The sequence below is a fragment of the Asterias rubens genome, chromosome 15, assembly GCF_902459465.1.
Source record: "Asterias rubens chromosome 15, eAstRub1.3, whole genome shotgun sequence".
NCBI lineage: Eukaryota > Metazoa > Echinodermata > Asteroidea > Forcipulatida > Asteriidae > Asterias > Asterias rubens.
This window is the reverse complement of record NC_047076.1, coordinates 2,894,596-2,911,875: the sequence shown is the minus strand read 5'-3', so window position 1 is coordinate 2,911,875 and position 17,280 is coordinate 2,894,596. Positions and strand designations below refer to the sequence as shown.

Genomic DNA, 17,280 nt, shown 5'->3' with positions numbered 1-17,280 from the left:
ACAGCTTTATCAAACCCTGGAGAATATGATGATCCAGACAGAAACTATTGTAATGACATTTTCGATTTGGATCCAACCGGAAAGCTACTGATTTCGCAAGAGGTGAGAATCAAAATAAAATCAGTTTCACCGGATGCTGAGTGGGTCGGAAAAAAACAATCAGACCAGCTGAGTCTGAAAACAATAGAACAATGTGGAACCTCGACCTCACCCCTGCCCCATGAACATACCTCTTCCAAAACGAAACAACACATTTTTTAAGGATAAAAAGGGAAATTTCTTTGAACAATCACTCATGTGAGTTACTTTAAAAACGAAGAGTCGGGACAAACTTTTTTAACGCAGATGTTCCTCAGAATTTAGAATTAACCATGAGTTCTAATAAACAATGTTCAGCACGACTTTGTTTTATATCTCTTTATTTCGACCACGCATGTCCCACATGGGACATTGCACACAAGATACTTAAAAGTCTTACAGCTTAGTACAGTAAAAGGGACATAACATTGACTCTTGAACTGTAATCAGCTGCTCAATTTAATATGGGCTCGTCGAGTTATTCACACTCCAATAAAAAATACCCCTGAACCAGCTGAGTGTAATTTTCGTAACGTCCGAGCATCAATCTTAAGAAATATTCCCTCTCGGCAAAATGTCATCCAAAATGCATAATTTATTTAGAAGTCAACAATGCCTTGGGCCCAATTTCATAGCGCTGCTTAGCGGCCGATTTTGTGCTTACTGTGAAATTTCTATTTCATAGCGCTGCTAAGCACACGAAAATGCATGCTAACCTTCCGGTGCTTACCGCACGAAAAAAAATGACGTCACAATGCAAATCCACGGTAAACACGCAAAATGGCCGCCCAATTTTTCTGCTAACCTGTGAAATACGCTAAGGCTCAAGCAAATTTTCCTGCTACAGTAAGCACGCAAATTTGCTTACCGTTAAGCAGCGCTATGAAATTGGGCCCAGGTCACAAAATGTGTACACTGTATCCCTTTTACATTATTGGGGGTCTCAAATCTGTCTAAGGTACTAGGGTATGTTGAGTGCCTGTTTACTCTCTATTTTATGGAGTACACCACAAGCTGCAACTGCGATGTATTTTTTAAAGATGGCGCTTGTGACGTTTTACGTGCTGTTTTATGTGTCAACACTGGCTGACCAGGGGACTGGTTGGCGTTTATGACCTCGTCCTTGTGTCCATCATAACAAGACCAGAATCTGACTGGACTTCCTTAATGACCCACGCAATATACACATCTTATTCAGGGCAGTTCCGCTTATTCACAAAAACATTTTCATTTCCATAATTACAATAAAAGTTCACAGGCCACCTCTTGAATTTATATGACAGTGAAAAATTATTCAAATGGAGTATTCGCAAGCTACAAAGATATGACAGTAATGTAAACAATGATAGCCTATATACTTATTATTCAAATATTGTTTAATTACTTTAAAGCCATTGGACACTTTCGGTAAACAGTATTGTCCAAAGGCCCACACTTCGTGTATCACAACTTATATATAAAATAACAAACCTGTCAAATTTAGGCTCAATCGGTCATCGGAGTTGGGAGAAAAAAACGGAAAAACCCACCCTTGTTTCCGCACGTTTCGCCGTGTCATGGCATGTGTTTAAAATAAATCCGTAATTCTCGCTATCGAGAATTGATATTGTTTTAATGTTTTCTCAAAAAGTAAAGCATTTCATTGAGTAACATTTCAAGAGAAGTCTTTCATCATTACCTTCTGTAAACCCTGTAAGTTATTTGTAAATCTGTGATTTTTTTTTGTTTTTGATTTTTTTTTTCTGTTCCGAAAGTGTATAATGGCTTTAATGGATTTCATTTACAGAAGTGAGCGACGCATTCGTAAGATTTAGTTGGGTGAGATATATTTCTACCTCCATGGGTGAACTATGAAACCAGGCCAAGAAGAGCCACAAACATAAACATCGCAACAAATAATAATAATAATAATGTTATGATTATGGACCATGCTGTCACACACCTCACTTGTAGACGCAGCCAAATTGAGGCCATGCCAGCCGGGAAAGCTGTCCAGATAAATATTTGCTCCCTTTTTAATGAGTCAGTCACAACCATCCGAACGCCGCGAGCTGTTGTGACAATGATTTGATGACTTTTAATACCCACACTGTCCATCTCAGAATCACAAATTGTATAATCCTATATTGACAGTTCAATAATCAAAGATACCAATGTATACACAACTTAAATGCAGTGGACACTATTGTTTACTCAAAATATTTATTATCATAAAACCTTTTTTGATAATGAGTAATGGGGAGAGGTTGATAGTATAACACATTGTGAGAAACAGCTCCCTCTTCATAGGTGACGTAGTTGTCGAGAAAGAAGTAATTTTTCAACAAATTTGATTTAGAGACTTTAGATTTAGAATTTGAGGTCTCGAAATCAAGCATCTGAAAGCACACAACTTCGTGGGACCATGATGCGACAAGGGTGTTTTTTCTTTCATTGGTATCTCGAAACTTTGAAGAACGATAGAGCTAAAATTTTCACAAGTTTGTTAATATTTTATGAATGTGTTGAGATACACCAAGTGTGAAGGCTAGTCGTTTACAATTACCAATAGTGTCCAGGGCCCAATTTCATAGAGCTGCTTAAGCAAAAATGTTTGCTTAAGCAAACAAATCTTTGCTTAAGCAAACAAATCTTTGCTTAAGCAAACAAATCTTTGCTTTGTAAAAGCAGATTAGCGGCTAAGACTCCACTCAATTGTTATGTTAAGTAAACAACAGCTAAATATTAGTCACAATTAATATACATGGCATGAAATTTTTGCCAGTAACATGTGTAAAATAAGCAAGCTATTTTCGTGCTTAAGCAAATTTTTTGCTTAAGCAGCTCTATGAAATTGGGCCCAGTGTCTTTAAAATTATTATAAATCGTACAGGTGTATCTTGTGACTGCACTGCGTCTGATTTTCAGCATTCTTTGATGAAAAAGAGTGCACATTTGAAAAAAAAAATGTTCAGCTGATACTTGTATAACTCTTTATTTAAATAACACAATGAAAACATTCCCATTTCCAATTGAAGACCAGTGTATTATCTTGCCTACCATGAAAAGCCACGGAATGTAGGAGGTTAATGTTTTGTACACAAAGAACACAAGGTCAATGCACGTCTCTATTCGGTTGTACCTGCTCCATCAATGGTTGTACTACGGTACATAGTCGGAGTGAAAACAAGAGGGCAGATAAAAATGATAACAATGTTTTGCTATAAAAGATTAGAGCCAATGGAATCCCTAAGCTTTTCACACAATGGCTTCACGACCTTGCCGACGGAACCCCGAACGGAAAGGTGTTTTGATTATACAAATTGATGGAATGCACGAGGATTTATTTGGGGTGTGTAGACTTGGGGGATTTTCCACCCGCGTGGTTATAACACCAACACCATGCATGTGATCGGAAGACGGACCGGGAAAGAAATAAACATGAAGTTTTCCAGAATGAAACAGAAAGTGGAGATGAACGATTTGGTTGCACACCAACAAGAAATTAGGGTGGTTTTAGTTTCATACTATCAGTTTCATGGATACAATTATACTAATCCTCAATCCTCAATACAGACATTATATTGTTTTCTTTACATTTTAGCTTAAAGGCACTGGACACTATTGGTAATTACTCAAAATAATTGTTAGCATAAAAACTTACTTGGTAACGAGCAATGGAGAGCTGTTGGCATGTATAAAACATTGTGAGAAACAGCTCCCTCTGAAGTAACGTAGTTTTTGAGAAAGAAGTAATTTTTCAGTAAAATATTCGAATTGATTTCGAGAACTCACACGTGAAGTCTCGAAATCAAGCATCTGAAAGCACACAACTTCGTGTGACAAAGGTGTTTTTTTTCTTCTTCCATTGTTATCTCGCAAACTTCGACGACCAATTGAGTTATTTTGTGCATATGTTGAGATACACGAAGTGCACTGGCCTTTGACAATATTACCAAAGGTGTCCAGTGTCTTTAAGTAGTTTGAATCATTTAATCTAAACAGGAGAGGGAATAAATGGTTCACATGACCCTTGTTAAAGGGCAAGTGTACATTTTGGTTGTTTTAACCGTTCGATTGTTTTAGTCAATTATTAAATGTAGATATAATACACAATAAAACTAGCATCTGTAAATTTCAATTCAGCAGATGGTCAAGAATATTGCCGAAAATCCGGAGCGAATAATGTCCACGAATACAGGATAGGAATACACAATCGGAGAAGCGTATCACGCGGTAACACTTCTCAGATTCAGTTCAATTCCGTGTTCCCTTATCATTCAACAGCAATAACTAATACTCAATCGTAATCTGTCAAAAGAGAACCACACTAGAGAAACAGTGATCAATAGAATCCAGTCCATAATTCGTCTAAATTTATGCCATGTCAATCTTATTTAGTTGCTAATAGTGTCACTTTATGCAAACTTTTGTCAGACAGTAAACGTTGGATGCACTCCAAGAACGAACAAAACGGAAGTGTTTGTCACCCTTTTAATTTATTGTTTTTGGTGGAATGTGACGCCCACACCAAACAAATTATTCACCTTTGGTTTGTATTAAGTGAAAATTAAGTTGTTATTCTTTGTTGTTTTAACGAGAATAGCCATATGAGAAACAAAAAAGACCAATAGTCTACTAGGAGTTAAATATATCAGGTTTTGAAAGCTCATACTTCCTCGTTTTTAGATAAGAAGAGTAAAAGGTTCAACTCTGTCTGGGGCCAAAGTCTTTACTTTAACGACAAATTGAAGTTCATTAATTTCCGGGGAAGGTCTGGTGATTTCCCCAGATACATGGAGGTATTATTTCGCTTTACATATCCTAAATTACTCAGGGGTTGATTTCTAAATTAAGATTTTACTACAAATAAAGCCTAGCTGATGCATGCAAAAGAGAAAAGAAAAGACCCACACAAACCAGGTTATGGCAACGTTATCATTTGTTTTACTGTGTCGCTGATTTATAATATTAAATGCTCCTTCAAAATAATGGATGTATAAATTAGATTCGAGTATGTGGGTTAAACCAGTTTTTACAAAAATCCCTCGATAAGTCCTATATGCTATCGTGAGAGCGAACATTTTGTTTGCTAATATTTTCAAAATTAAAAAAGGAAAATATTTTCCCCTTTTGAAAGAGAAGTAAAATTGACAAATTAAGCGTTTAGAACTTGTTTATTTGAGTTAATACAATTAACTGAGCTGAATGTTCTTAGGCACGATCGTCAGATCGCAAAATAAAATCATTAAAAACATGTTATAGTCTGGGTGAGAAATAGCATTTTTGGACAGTTGCTATAGCCAGGGGGCAATTGCATAGCGCTGTCTCAGCAGAAAAAAGCAAAATCAAATTGTCCTTGCCAGAGTTATGTAACCAGCCAAAATAACATAGCACACGTGTGTCATTGCTTCCCTACAATGTTTTCAATCGGGCACCATTTTCAATTGGGTGGAAGTGGCCATTTTCGAAACCACACGCGAAGTCAGTACAGGCCGTGGTTTCAAAAATGGCCTGCCCATGGCATCGGTCCATGCAATGGCATCCACTTTTGAATGATAAAGTTCCCGTTGCTCAAAATTATTGAATGAACTATTTTAAATTTATTTAAAAATGAATAATGCTCGGGTCAGCGTGTATTACAGGAACACGTTGCCTTGGATCAGTCGAGTTGGTCTTTGAAAAGCGTTTGTAACCGTTTGTTATAAAATACATATGGTTAGAAAGATGTTTAAAACGTAGATACAATGATCCACACACATTTGCCTCGAAATTGCGTGGTTTTCCTTTTACTTTGCGAACTAACACGGTCAGCCATTTATGGGAGTCAAAATTTTGACTCCCATAAATGGCCGACCGTGTTTGTCGACGAGATAAAAGGAAAACCACGCACTTTCGAGTGATACTTGTGTGGATCATTTTATTCTACTTTTAAAATATCTTTCTAATCATATGCATTCTATAACAATTGGTTACATACGCTTTTCAAAGACCAACTCGACCGATCCAAGGCAACGTGTTCCTTTAAATAAAGCTATTTCTCTTGCAATAATGAAGAAAAGGCATTCACATTTGAATGTTCACATAATTTCCCTAAGGGATCGTAAGAAAAAAATACTCATGTGGTATAATTATGAAAGTGAGCATGTGGCATGCACACAATTGGTTGCCTCCAAATTGCCTGGAAAAGATGCCCAGTTTGACAAGGCCCTAAGACCACCGTGCACGAATTTGAGGCTTTCGACAGTTCTTCTTAACAGTGGACGCTATTGTTAATTACTCAAAATAAATATTGGCATAAAATCTTACTTGGTAACGAGTAATGGGGAGAGCTTGATGGTATAAAACATTGTGAGAAAAAGCTCTCTCTGAAGTGCCATAGTTTTAGAGAAAGACGTAATTTTCCACGAATTTGATTTCGAGACCTCAGATTTAGAACTTGAGGTCTCGAAATCAACCATCTAAACGCAAACAACTTCGTGTGACTAGGGTGTTTTTTCCTTTCATTATTATCTCGCAAGTTCGATGACCGATTGAGCTCAAATTTTCACAGGTTTGTTATGCTTATGTTGAGATACACCAACTCTGAAGGCTAGTCTTTGACAATTACCAATAGTGTCCAGTGCCAATGACACTAGCCATAGCCGTAGATGTAGCTGCTAATTCGAACATGGCCTAATACTGTGAGTGGCACATTGTAATAATCAAGAGGGCAGCAGTCATGTTTATCGCTTTCCATGTATGCAACAACAGAAATGAATACTGACTGAAACATTATGGAATGGAGCCAGACTATAACCAATTCAGCCTCGGTCTGGATACAAGCAACCTTAATTGAATAAATTTGCATACGTTTGTCATGTGGTGTATTCATTCGAGAATACGAATTTATATACTCTTTCAAAAGCCAATAATGTATTATATTTAAATCAATACATGTCTCTTGACACAAGCTCCAGTTAATTTTTCAATCCTGCTTATTTTTTTCATCTTTGGCAGTTTACACATTTTGCCTCTACTTTACATGGTATACAGCAGTCACTATTTTGTATCGACATCATCACAACGTAGTTTCTCTTCCAAAATCGTTTGAATAATTGTTCGTTTGCTTAACAAATTAAGTATTAAAAACTACTTTTATTAATATTGTCATCAAAGCACAGTGCCTCTTCCAAAACGTTTGCTTTACCTCTGGCCCGGGCTGAGGCTAAGGAATTCGGAAACGCCCACCATTTACAAACCACTGATAACAATTCGTTTGCTTAAAAGTGTTGGGATAAAAGCTATTATCTTTAAAACCCCGGCTGAGGCTTAAGGCAACGCCGACAATATTTTAAAAACTACTGATAATTGCTCGTTTGCTTAAAACATGTTGTGTTAAAAATTATCATCTTTAAACCACCGCACCTCTTTACCTCTAGCTCTTGCCCGGGCTGAGCCTAAGGCAACGCCCACCATTTTGGAAACCACTGTTTAAATGACATTATAGGTGACTGGCGGCGAGTCTAATTAAACTTGAGACGTAGCATCGCAAAAGTTCCATAAGATAAGGCAGGTGTTTCAGAATTCTCATGCGTAAAAAGCACTTCTCCCACAACAGTTTCCTCCCCTTATTAGCCTCTTGAGTGTGTCCGAGGGCTCAGGGATGTGGTCCCACTGGCGACGGAAGATGCAGCCGAATACAGTCTTAAAATGCGGGTGCTTAACTGCATAAATAACGGGATTTATACAGCTGTTGATAAACAAAATGGCGGCGGCATATGGTATCGCCGGATCGCTGTCGTCGAAGAACAGGCAAATGGCGTAGGGAGTTAGACAAAGCATGAAGGCACACAAGACATAGAACATGTTCTTGGTGATCTCGTACTGACGTCGGCTCATACGGTTACGGCTTATGGTGGCGTTGGTCCGGACGGTCCCCGTGCTGTGCCTCGGTGACTGTGGATAGTGGTTGTTGACGGCATCTACATCCTTAGAGACGATGGACAGGTTGTTGGCTGTGGAATCCACGGAAGCTTGGGGGGAGGTGATCATCCTCTTGGCATGGCGATTAAGGTGCTGCCACAAGAGGACGTAGCAGACGATGATTGTGACGAGTGGGATGGGGTATAACCCACCGGCCACGATGAGATCGTAGTAGTTGGATAAGGGGTGAGATGAGATGGACCCACAGGTGTGGTATTTGGGGTTGTACCCAACCGCACCCACATCGAAAACAGGGGGTAGGAGGGTTATCGATAGAGGGATCATCCAGGTGAATATTAACCACATGGCGATCTTTTTAGGCGTGTAGAGAACCCTGTACGTTGTAGCGGCTCGCGTGATCAGCAGTAGCCGGTTCAATCCAATAGAAGCCAACATGTACATGCTACAACCAACAGTTGTGGACTGGATAATGGCGACCACCTTGCACACCCATTCCGAGACGGGGAATCCATCCTTGCCCAGCAGGGCCACAGCGTCCCACACGATCACCAGCGAGGTCAGCAAGTCCGCTAAGCTTAGATTCACCACGAACGCGTTGGTCGCTGTCCGGAGCTTTTTGGACAACAGTACGGCGAGTATCACCAGAGCGTTGCCCAGGGTACCGACTAGGGAGGCGGTCAGGAACATCGTGGCGACCACCACTCTCTGGGTGTAGTCGCTGAATTCGAAAGGAATGTCCGTGGAATTGTCCACCTCCGAGGAGTTGAAGCTATCGTAGCTATCAAACTCCATGGTCAATTTCAAGTTTGTGTGAGAATGATACAACTTAAAGTCCAAACGCAGTGTTCAAAATGTTCTGTTACAAAAATCACTCACCGGGACCGTCCGAATAGGTAGCCAATAGCTCTGCAAGCATTAGACACTTTCCGCACAGACTGCACAGAATGCCGGTCCTTGAAATTCAATGCAGGTAAACAAAAGCCATAATAACTGCTCCACAGACCTTTGCACAATATGACGAGCTTACGAATACAACTAATGCACAGTAAAGTTACACAGTCGTACTCATAATATCTGACTGCTTCTTACTTGCGTTTCCGGCAGATAGTCGGGGTGGTACACGACCAGTGATGTCACGGGTGGTGGTAGCTGACAAGCAGTGCCTCAACGGTCTGAGTGTGAGCTATGAATGAATGAATTGGTGAAAGTGAAATTGAAAGTACAGGTTGTATCGATCGCAGCCTTGTTCTTTTGACCTCAAAGTCAGACAATAATGTTCAAGATTACTTTTGCTGTTTCGATTGGCTGTTTGGCGAACATTTAACAGTTGCGTTGAACACCTATCTGCTGAGAGCGATTGTTGTTCAATAACAAAGGAGTCGATCGATTGATCATGTCATTATTAATGTCAACAGGTGTGCGCTGGCTATAGTTATATACTTCAAGAACAAGGCTGCATTACTGTCAAACCATTTCCGAATTATTGTATTGTGTCCTGGTAGATCAGCACTGACTCCTGCCTTTATTTTAAAAGATGACCTTTTACAACTATGTGACAACTGACATCATACACAGGTGGCTATAATGCTACAGGTAGGTGACACCAACTAATTTTGTACAGCATGCAATATTAAGTTATGGTTGGGTTTGAGGACAGGAATTATAGCGGATAACTTAAGACCGGATGTACCGTTTGTCATCAAACTATAGTTCCTCTATCACGCGAAGTGTATTATGGTTGTGGTATTGTGGTTTCTTGTAATCCTAGTCGTCGGTAGGACGTGACACTGAACTTGAAATTCAATTTGAGTATACGACTGTTTGATGAGTGGTTTCTTGTAATCCTATTCGTCGGTATTCTTACAGTTGAAATCAACAGTTTCGAGTTCCCTCATAGATATAATGATATACGATTAATTCATGTTCCTATCTCATTTCTTATACGGTCACCTTCCGGGCTCAGTGTTCTTGAAGACGTCTTCGTGTGTGGCTACAAGTAACACCTGACGGCCGAATTCGCTTCCAAAACAGTCGTAGAACCAAGTTGAAAACCTTGAGTGTTAAATTCGTGTGAAGGCTTTCCAGATACACTGCCGATAAATAAAGTCTAAACAAAAACAAAGCACGAGGTCAGGTAAAAGTTTGACAATATGTTTGACCCCTACTGACAATCACTTTATATCAGCTGCGATCAGCGTTCGTCTTGACTATTGTATTGTAGATCGATCGTTTCTAGTGACTCGACGTGTAGGTATTTCGGGTCAACCCCACATTCAATACGTGCGTCCGCTCCTAGCTGTGAGGTAAATCAGATCGATGCACATCACCAAATTAAGTTTCTTGAGGGGTCAGTCACCAATGTCACCCAGTTTTCTTAAAACGACATCCAGCTTCGAGTCTTAAGATAAGGTATTTCGGGTCACATATTCAATACCCAATACTGGCGTACGATCCAATTGTGGGTTTGATCCTAGATAAATCAGCTTTCTAGAGTAAGTGGATATAGTAATGGTGATTTCTCAATCGGTAGCAATCTCCAATGTTCTTCACCCCAAAGACCCTCCAGCTTTAACACCCAACTGGCGTACCGGTACGTCAATCGATCCTATGAATTTGATCATAGATAAATCAGCTTTCACAAATAATGTCCCCATATGATTTCTTGAGTGGTATCAATCACCGTCTTTCATCATCCCGTCCTCAGAGAAGACACAGTCAGTGAGTTTCTTGATGATGGAGTGGGCCGTATTAAAGTAAACCCCCTGCACAGTTATGGCTTCTTGACGATGAGTCCCATACAGGTTGCACGTCACACACAGTAAGCACAATGAATGACGTCAGGTGTGAAAACAGTGAACATCTTTTCAAATTTACTTTGCGGGTCAGTGCATTGTATATTATGTACATTTTGCATCTGAAAGGGAGCGTTGTGGGTCGTTGGAAAGCGTGCCTATCAGGGTCCGGTTAGATTTGTAACAGTCGTTCGTGTGCTAAATAAATCGTCACGAAGCACGCCGCGTCCAGCAGCAGTTCCAATTAATAATCGTAAATAGCAGACTGGCATTGAAACGTTTTATAAGACATTGTTTCTATATAGATGAGGGACTGAGGAAGTCTATAAGACATTGTTTCTATATAGATGAGGGACTGAGGAAGCCTGAACGATCGCCTATTGGAATCTGGTTACAAACGTGACCTACCTCCATGATTGAACCATGGATGATTGAACCATATAAAGACAACATGATTTTTTACTTTGTTTTACTTAAAGCCATTGGACACTTTCGGAACAGAAAAACAAAAAACAAGTTCACAGATATACAAATAACTAACAGGGTTGACAGAAGGTAATGGTGAAAGACTTCTCTTGAAATATTATTCAATAAAATGCTTTACTTTTTGAGACAATATCAATTCTCGATATCGAGAAATACGGATTTATTTTAAACACATGTCATGACACGGCGAAACGTGCGGAAACGTGTTTTCCCGTTATTTTTTCCCGACTCCGATGAACGATTGAGCCTAAATTTTCAAAGGTTTGTTATTTTATATAAAAGTTGTGATACACGAAGTGTAGGCCTCGGACAATACTGTTTACCGAAAGTGTCAAACGGCTTTAAATAATCAAACAGTGTAATGAGGAACTTGCAAATTTAGATACCTTTATGGATATACAAACTGTTTAGTACAGCGTTCGATAGTGTAATTTATATTGTTGGAGAAACATTTCATTTCGAAGTAATGTGATTATGCAAATTTGATTCTGAGAAGCGTTATTGTCAGTAACGCTTCTCAGATTGTGTGAAGGACCCGCCGAGTGGACATAATAATATCGCTCCGGAATTCATCAGGCGATCAAAAAAAAAACGTGAGCATGCTTTGAAAACTTTACTTTCAGATGTTACTTTTAGTGTATACTTTTTTTGTATATACGATTAAAACAATCGAACGATTCCCAAAACAGTTTTCCTCGAGAGCTGCACTTAGATTAATTGAAACGCTAACCTTCCTTAGGGGTAAAACAACATTGATGGCGCCCTTCATGTCTGCCAGTCACACCAAGCCTGACGTTCAACCTGTCTTTTCAAGATAACGGTTCCATTTGTCTCTGGCGGCCTTTCATTTTCTTGTTACCAAAAAGTCCTTTATAGCGCTAACTGTTTGATATGCCCCCACCAGCTGTCAAAATCAAGTGTTGTTGTTATTGTTTTTATTTGAAAGAGGCCATATCTATCAGTTGCGGTGGCATGCAAAGTGTCAAAATCCTAATAGGGGTAGGAAATTACATAAAAAAGGTTCGTGTACTCTTTTAACTCCGGATGCACACCTTCCCTAAAGGAGGATGATTATCTTATCTTATCTTGGACGACAAAAATACCCCTTTGTGCATTTATATTTTGACAGCTGATGTACATGAATATTGTGTGCAATTCGAACGCGGCATCTTCTCGAACAAGAGATGCTAGGCTTGTTTGTTTACTGTTGTCATCTGATTACACTATGAAACGCATTTGGTTACCACTGCCTTAAATTTATTATTCCTAGAACTGAAGAGTGTCGACCCACATAAAGTCCTATTTTTAACTAAAAACGTACAACCTTATAGGGCAAAATTTTACTTATTTCGAACGAAATGAAGACCACTTGCACTTTTGTTTAATCACTTCCTCACAATTATTCCTGGAAGTGTTGTATCGACCCACGTATAGGCTTATTTTTAAACTAAAAAAAAAGGACATCTATAGGCCTGCACACAATTACAAATTGAGTTGTCACTTTCAGCATTGAGAACATAATCTACTTTATCGGCAGTGCTCCCTAACGTAATTCATTGCTTCGAAAAAGTGCGATGACTGTTTCAATTATTACAGAATCGGTAAAGATGTTTTGACAGAGACATTCACCGCTCGAGGGCGCTCTATACATTGCCAATGCTCTCTCGAGCACGTCTGACTGCTAACGTGTGATTTGTTTAGTTCCGGACGTAGGTTCTTTCGCTAATGATAAGAATCAGAACCCCTATCAGGCTGAAGGTCATACTTCCGACTCCCAAGTTAATGTTTTCTTAAAACAATGTACAATAGGCTACCTTTTACTCCCTAATATGACGTCACAGCCCCAAAACAGCGCCCCCCCCCCGCCCAACTAGCTACCATTAGCTGAGAGTCGCGCACAGCGCGTTCACGTTTCCATTGTTTGGCACAAAATATGGCTGCAGCCAGTGTAATATGATCTACAAATAACTGAGTCAAATCCCGTCGTGTTAACTGTAAATTGAATATTAAAACCATGCAATCCACATCGTCCATATTTTATAGCCACAATACACTTCCATAAAAATGCGAACATACATGACAACATGCATCCAGGTATTGAACCCTCTGGCGGTGCGAACATGCAGCTACTGCTGTCACGCTTGCCTTGTTGGGAGTCAACTTTGAAGTGACGGTTAACCATCGTTTGAGGGTGTTTATTCAACGTGACCTACTTGAAAGTTTGAAATCGTCATCACTTGCCCTCGTTTTTCTCGGTAGTCAAGGCTGACATCAGGCTGATTAGACTAATACTGATCATAATACCGTGTCAACGAATCCATTTTCTAAAAACAAACAGCAATAATATAATTTCCCTTTAATTAAAAGGTGAAAAACTCGGTCAGTTTGGGTGACTATGCGTTTGTTTGACACTTTATGTTGCGGAAACAGTTACATTCAATTTGGTTTTTTTTCTCTCCAAAGTAGTATATCCAACCAAACACACGTGAAAACCAACTACATGATTGATATTGAGTAATAGCCCTATACGCAAAGTTCCATGAACAAAAAAGGTTTGTTTGGAAATAAAATGATGAACAATAATGGCTGCTGTTGCACACAGCGGACCAGACTTGATAGTTTGTTTGACATTATCGGACAAGTTGGACAAAATGCATGTCGGACATTGTTGGACATAGTGGGTCGAACAGTAATTATTTGTTGGACAGTTGATCGAAAATAATGGTCTGTCGGACATGACTGTCGGCCACTATGGGTCGAACATAATTGGCTTGTCAGACATTATTGGAAACAATGGGTCGAACATGATTTGTTGGACATCAGTGGATTGTGGAAAGTGGACACAGTGGTTTGGACATAATGGTCAAACTCGGTTGTAGGACATAACGTTCCTTCACAGTGGTCAAACAAGTTTAATGTAAAGGTGCATGTAAAGGTGCAAGTCACCATGCTAACCGCTAGAATCAATGCCAGACAGCAAACAACCATCCTACTTCCTTCTGCCTCTGACAAAAACAAAATGAAATGACTGAACTTCCCTTTGCCTTGAACAAACACATTTCAAAATCGTCCACAATACTGAACAGTAGCGGATGTGATAGTGCTAAAGTGACATACTCAAATGTGTGCCATTTCTGACTCTGCTTACCAGGTAGCGCCGTACCCAGGATGCTACTGCGCTTAATAATAAGCTAAGTTGCGTCCGGTGACGCGAAAAAGCAATGTTGTTTTAAACAACGTCTGAGTAGAGTCACATAAAACCGATCCCTGGGGTGGGGTTTGTTTACTAGGAACGAAATGTATATAAAGGACTTATGAATAGCGACTCTCACATTCACTGCCCGCAACTATGGTTGCTGACACTGTTGTCGTTGAGTACAGAAAACATTTCATCTGATTTTGTGAAAGATAGACACCTTTTTCAACAATAGTCGTCTTCAAAGTTATTTTTTTAAGCTGAACAGTAACAGTTAAGCATGTATCCACAACCAAATGGAACAGAATCAGGTGACGCTCTAGACGATGAGGGCGCTGGTGAGTTCAGATTCTCAGACTACAACCAGCGTGTGGTGGTAGCCTCTTTAAACCTCCTTATCTCGGTCTTCGGCATCTTCGGCAACGTCTTAGTCATCCTCGCCGTGGCCCTCTCGCGACGTCTCCGGACCATCACCAACGCCTTCGTGGTCAGTCTAAGCGTTGCTGACCTGCTTACCTGTATGTCTTTACCTTTCAACGCCGCTAACCTGCTTCACTCGGACTTGAGCAACTCCATGTTTTCTGACCTGGTCTGCAAAACATTGGCCCTGATCCTGTACACATGCGGGGGCTGTAGCTTGTACACCCTTGCTGCCATCGCTCTCAACAGATACATACTCATCACCAAGTCCATAAAGCATTACAGGAGTCTCTACACACCGTTCAAAGTTGCCGTTATGGTCACCGCCACGTGGTTCGTACCGTTGCTCGTCGCGTTCGTCCCGCCGTTGTTCGGACTCGGTGAGCTAGGCTACGCTGAAAAGTACGGCACGTGCAACCATAAGACAAGTAACCCCTTGTCGCATATCTACAGCATCTTCCAGGCTGTCTCGTTCTACCCGGGTCCAATGGTCATCATCGTCATCTGCTACGTGAAGATCTTCAAGCACGTCAAACAGCACTGTCAGAACATGATGACGTCATCAAGCCTAGAGCTGTCGATCTCCTCGAGTGTACAGACCAAGGAGGCGCTCCACCCTAAGGAGAACAACAGTGTCACGAGGCGTCTGACGTCATCGCGAAGACAGATTGATATCACCAAGAATCTCTTCTGCGTAGTGCTCGCTTTCGTGATCTGCGTCTCGCCGTTCGGCATAGCGTTGATGATACCTCCGAGCGACCCGTTCATACCGTGGGCCGCCGTCTTCTTGGCGTTCAACAGTTGCGTCAACCCGGTTATTTACGCCACTAAGCACCCTCAGTTCAGGCAAGTGTTTCGTTTGATGCTACGTTGCCAGTTCAACAAAATACAACCTGATCCTTTTGTCCGAAAGGCTGTAATACGCAGAAGATAACTGTAGTGTGACAATATTAAAATAGACCGTCCATGCACATCGGATGGCTGTACGTAATTCTATGTATGTAATTAAATGATATTAAAAGATTTGTCACGGAAACTCTGCTTCTTCAAGTCAGTATTAATTATCATCACGAACAAGATTGAAACATTCCATTTTGTCTGGTTTAGTCTCGATGCATTTAACGGTTTTTTATTTCTTCTTTTATAATTGCGATTGCCGTACTGGTTAACACACTGCCAATACAGCTTGTTATTATAGAAAAGGGTATTAAACAAGCACGCAAACTCTTCATGGTAAACAAAACAAAACTTCTGTGTAAAGATAGAATGACACCAGCACACACAATGTTAAACGTTAAAAGTATACACAGCGTTTATGACGCGGTACGCAGCGAGTTTCACTATGAGGGCGCAATAATGAAGATGTTCATTCGCTCGCGCTTGAGAGATCGTTCACATTTCCGAATACAAAGAATTTTGGCTTATGTTTTTGTTTTCCCTTGTTGCTTATCAGAAATCGTTGAATCTTTACATGATCTGAAAATGACCAGGTCATGGTCGACCCGGATTCCGAAACCAAAGGACCGGACCCATTTTGGGTCAGGCTGACCGGAAACTGGTTTTAATAAGGTGGGGTTTTCGATTCAAATTCTGCGTCAGTTTAGCACATTTTCAGGTCTCAGTTTACAACAGATCCCGAGTTACACTAACCCAGGGGTGGGTCTAGCGCCCTAGGACACAGGACATGATATCATTCTTGTCAAATTACGGTATTTCACTAATCATTCATTTCATTATTTGATGAAAGTAAGAATGGTATAACAAAAAAGCATAAGTAGAGAAAGGTATGTCACTGAACATGACCAATTGTAAAACTAGAGACCGTGTACCCAGCACCCCTTAAAGGCAGTGGATACTATATTTTTATATTGGTAATAAAATTACTCAAAGTAATTATTAGCATAAGACCTGACTTGGTAACAAGTAATGGGGAGCTCTTAATAGTATAACACATTGTGAGAAACAGCTCCCTCTGAAGTGACGTAGTTTTCGAGAAAGAAAGAAAGCAACTTCGTGTGACAAGGGTGTTTTATCTCGCAACTCCGACGACCAATCGAGCTCAAATTTTCACAGGTTTGTTATTTTATGCATATGTTGAGATAAACCAACTGTGTAGACTAGTCTTTGAAACTTACCAAAAGTGCATGTCCAGTGTCTTTAAGTATAGTTCTTCGTCTGCAATTATGAGACAAACGCTTCTTATTGAACTGGGGCCAGGCCAATTATTATTGTGATCCCTTTGGCATTTTCGAACCCTCGGCTTGGGCTCAAACCCAGGCTCCGTCATTACATTGTACAGTGTTTCCCGCATCAAACAAAGCCTGAAACCGGGAGCAGAAGTATTAGCTGAGGTTTGGAAAACGCCAACTGTTTAAGGTTTAATGGTAGATAAACAGAATGGCG

The 17,280-nt window shown here is 40.2% G+C and overlaps 2 protein-coding genes across 2 annotated transcripts; one reads left to right on the top strand and one right to left on the bottom strand.

Moving 5' to 3' along the window:
• Window positions 1–6,633: 6,633 nt before the first annotated feature.
• Window positions 6,634–10,993, bottom strand: LOC117300246 (G-protein coupled receptor moody-like). The gene has a single exon (XM_033783974.1). The coding sequence runs from the start codon at window positions 8,773–8,775 to the stop codon at window positions 7,627–7,629; it is 1,149 nt and encodes a 382-aa protein (XP_033639865.1). The 5' UTR covers window positions 8,776–10,993; the 3' UTR covers window positions 6,634–7,626.
• Window positions 10,994–14,619: 3,626 nt separating this feature from the next.
• Window positions 14,620–16,770, top strand: LOC117300184 (5-hydroxytryptamine receptor 4-like). The gene has a single exon (XM_033783906.1). The coding sequence runs from the start codon at window positions 14,738–14,740 to the stop codon at window positions 15,809–15,811; it is 1,074 nt and encodes a 357-aa protein (XP_033639797.1). The 5' UTR covers window positions 14,620–14,737; the 3' UTR covers window positions 15,812–16,770.
• Window positions 16,771–17,280: the final 510 nt, after the last annotated feature.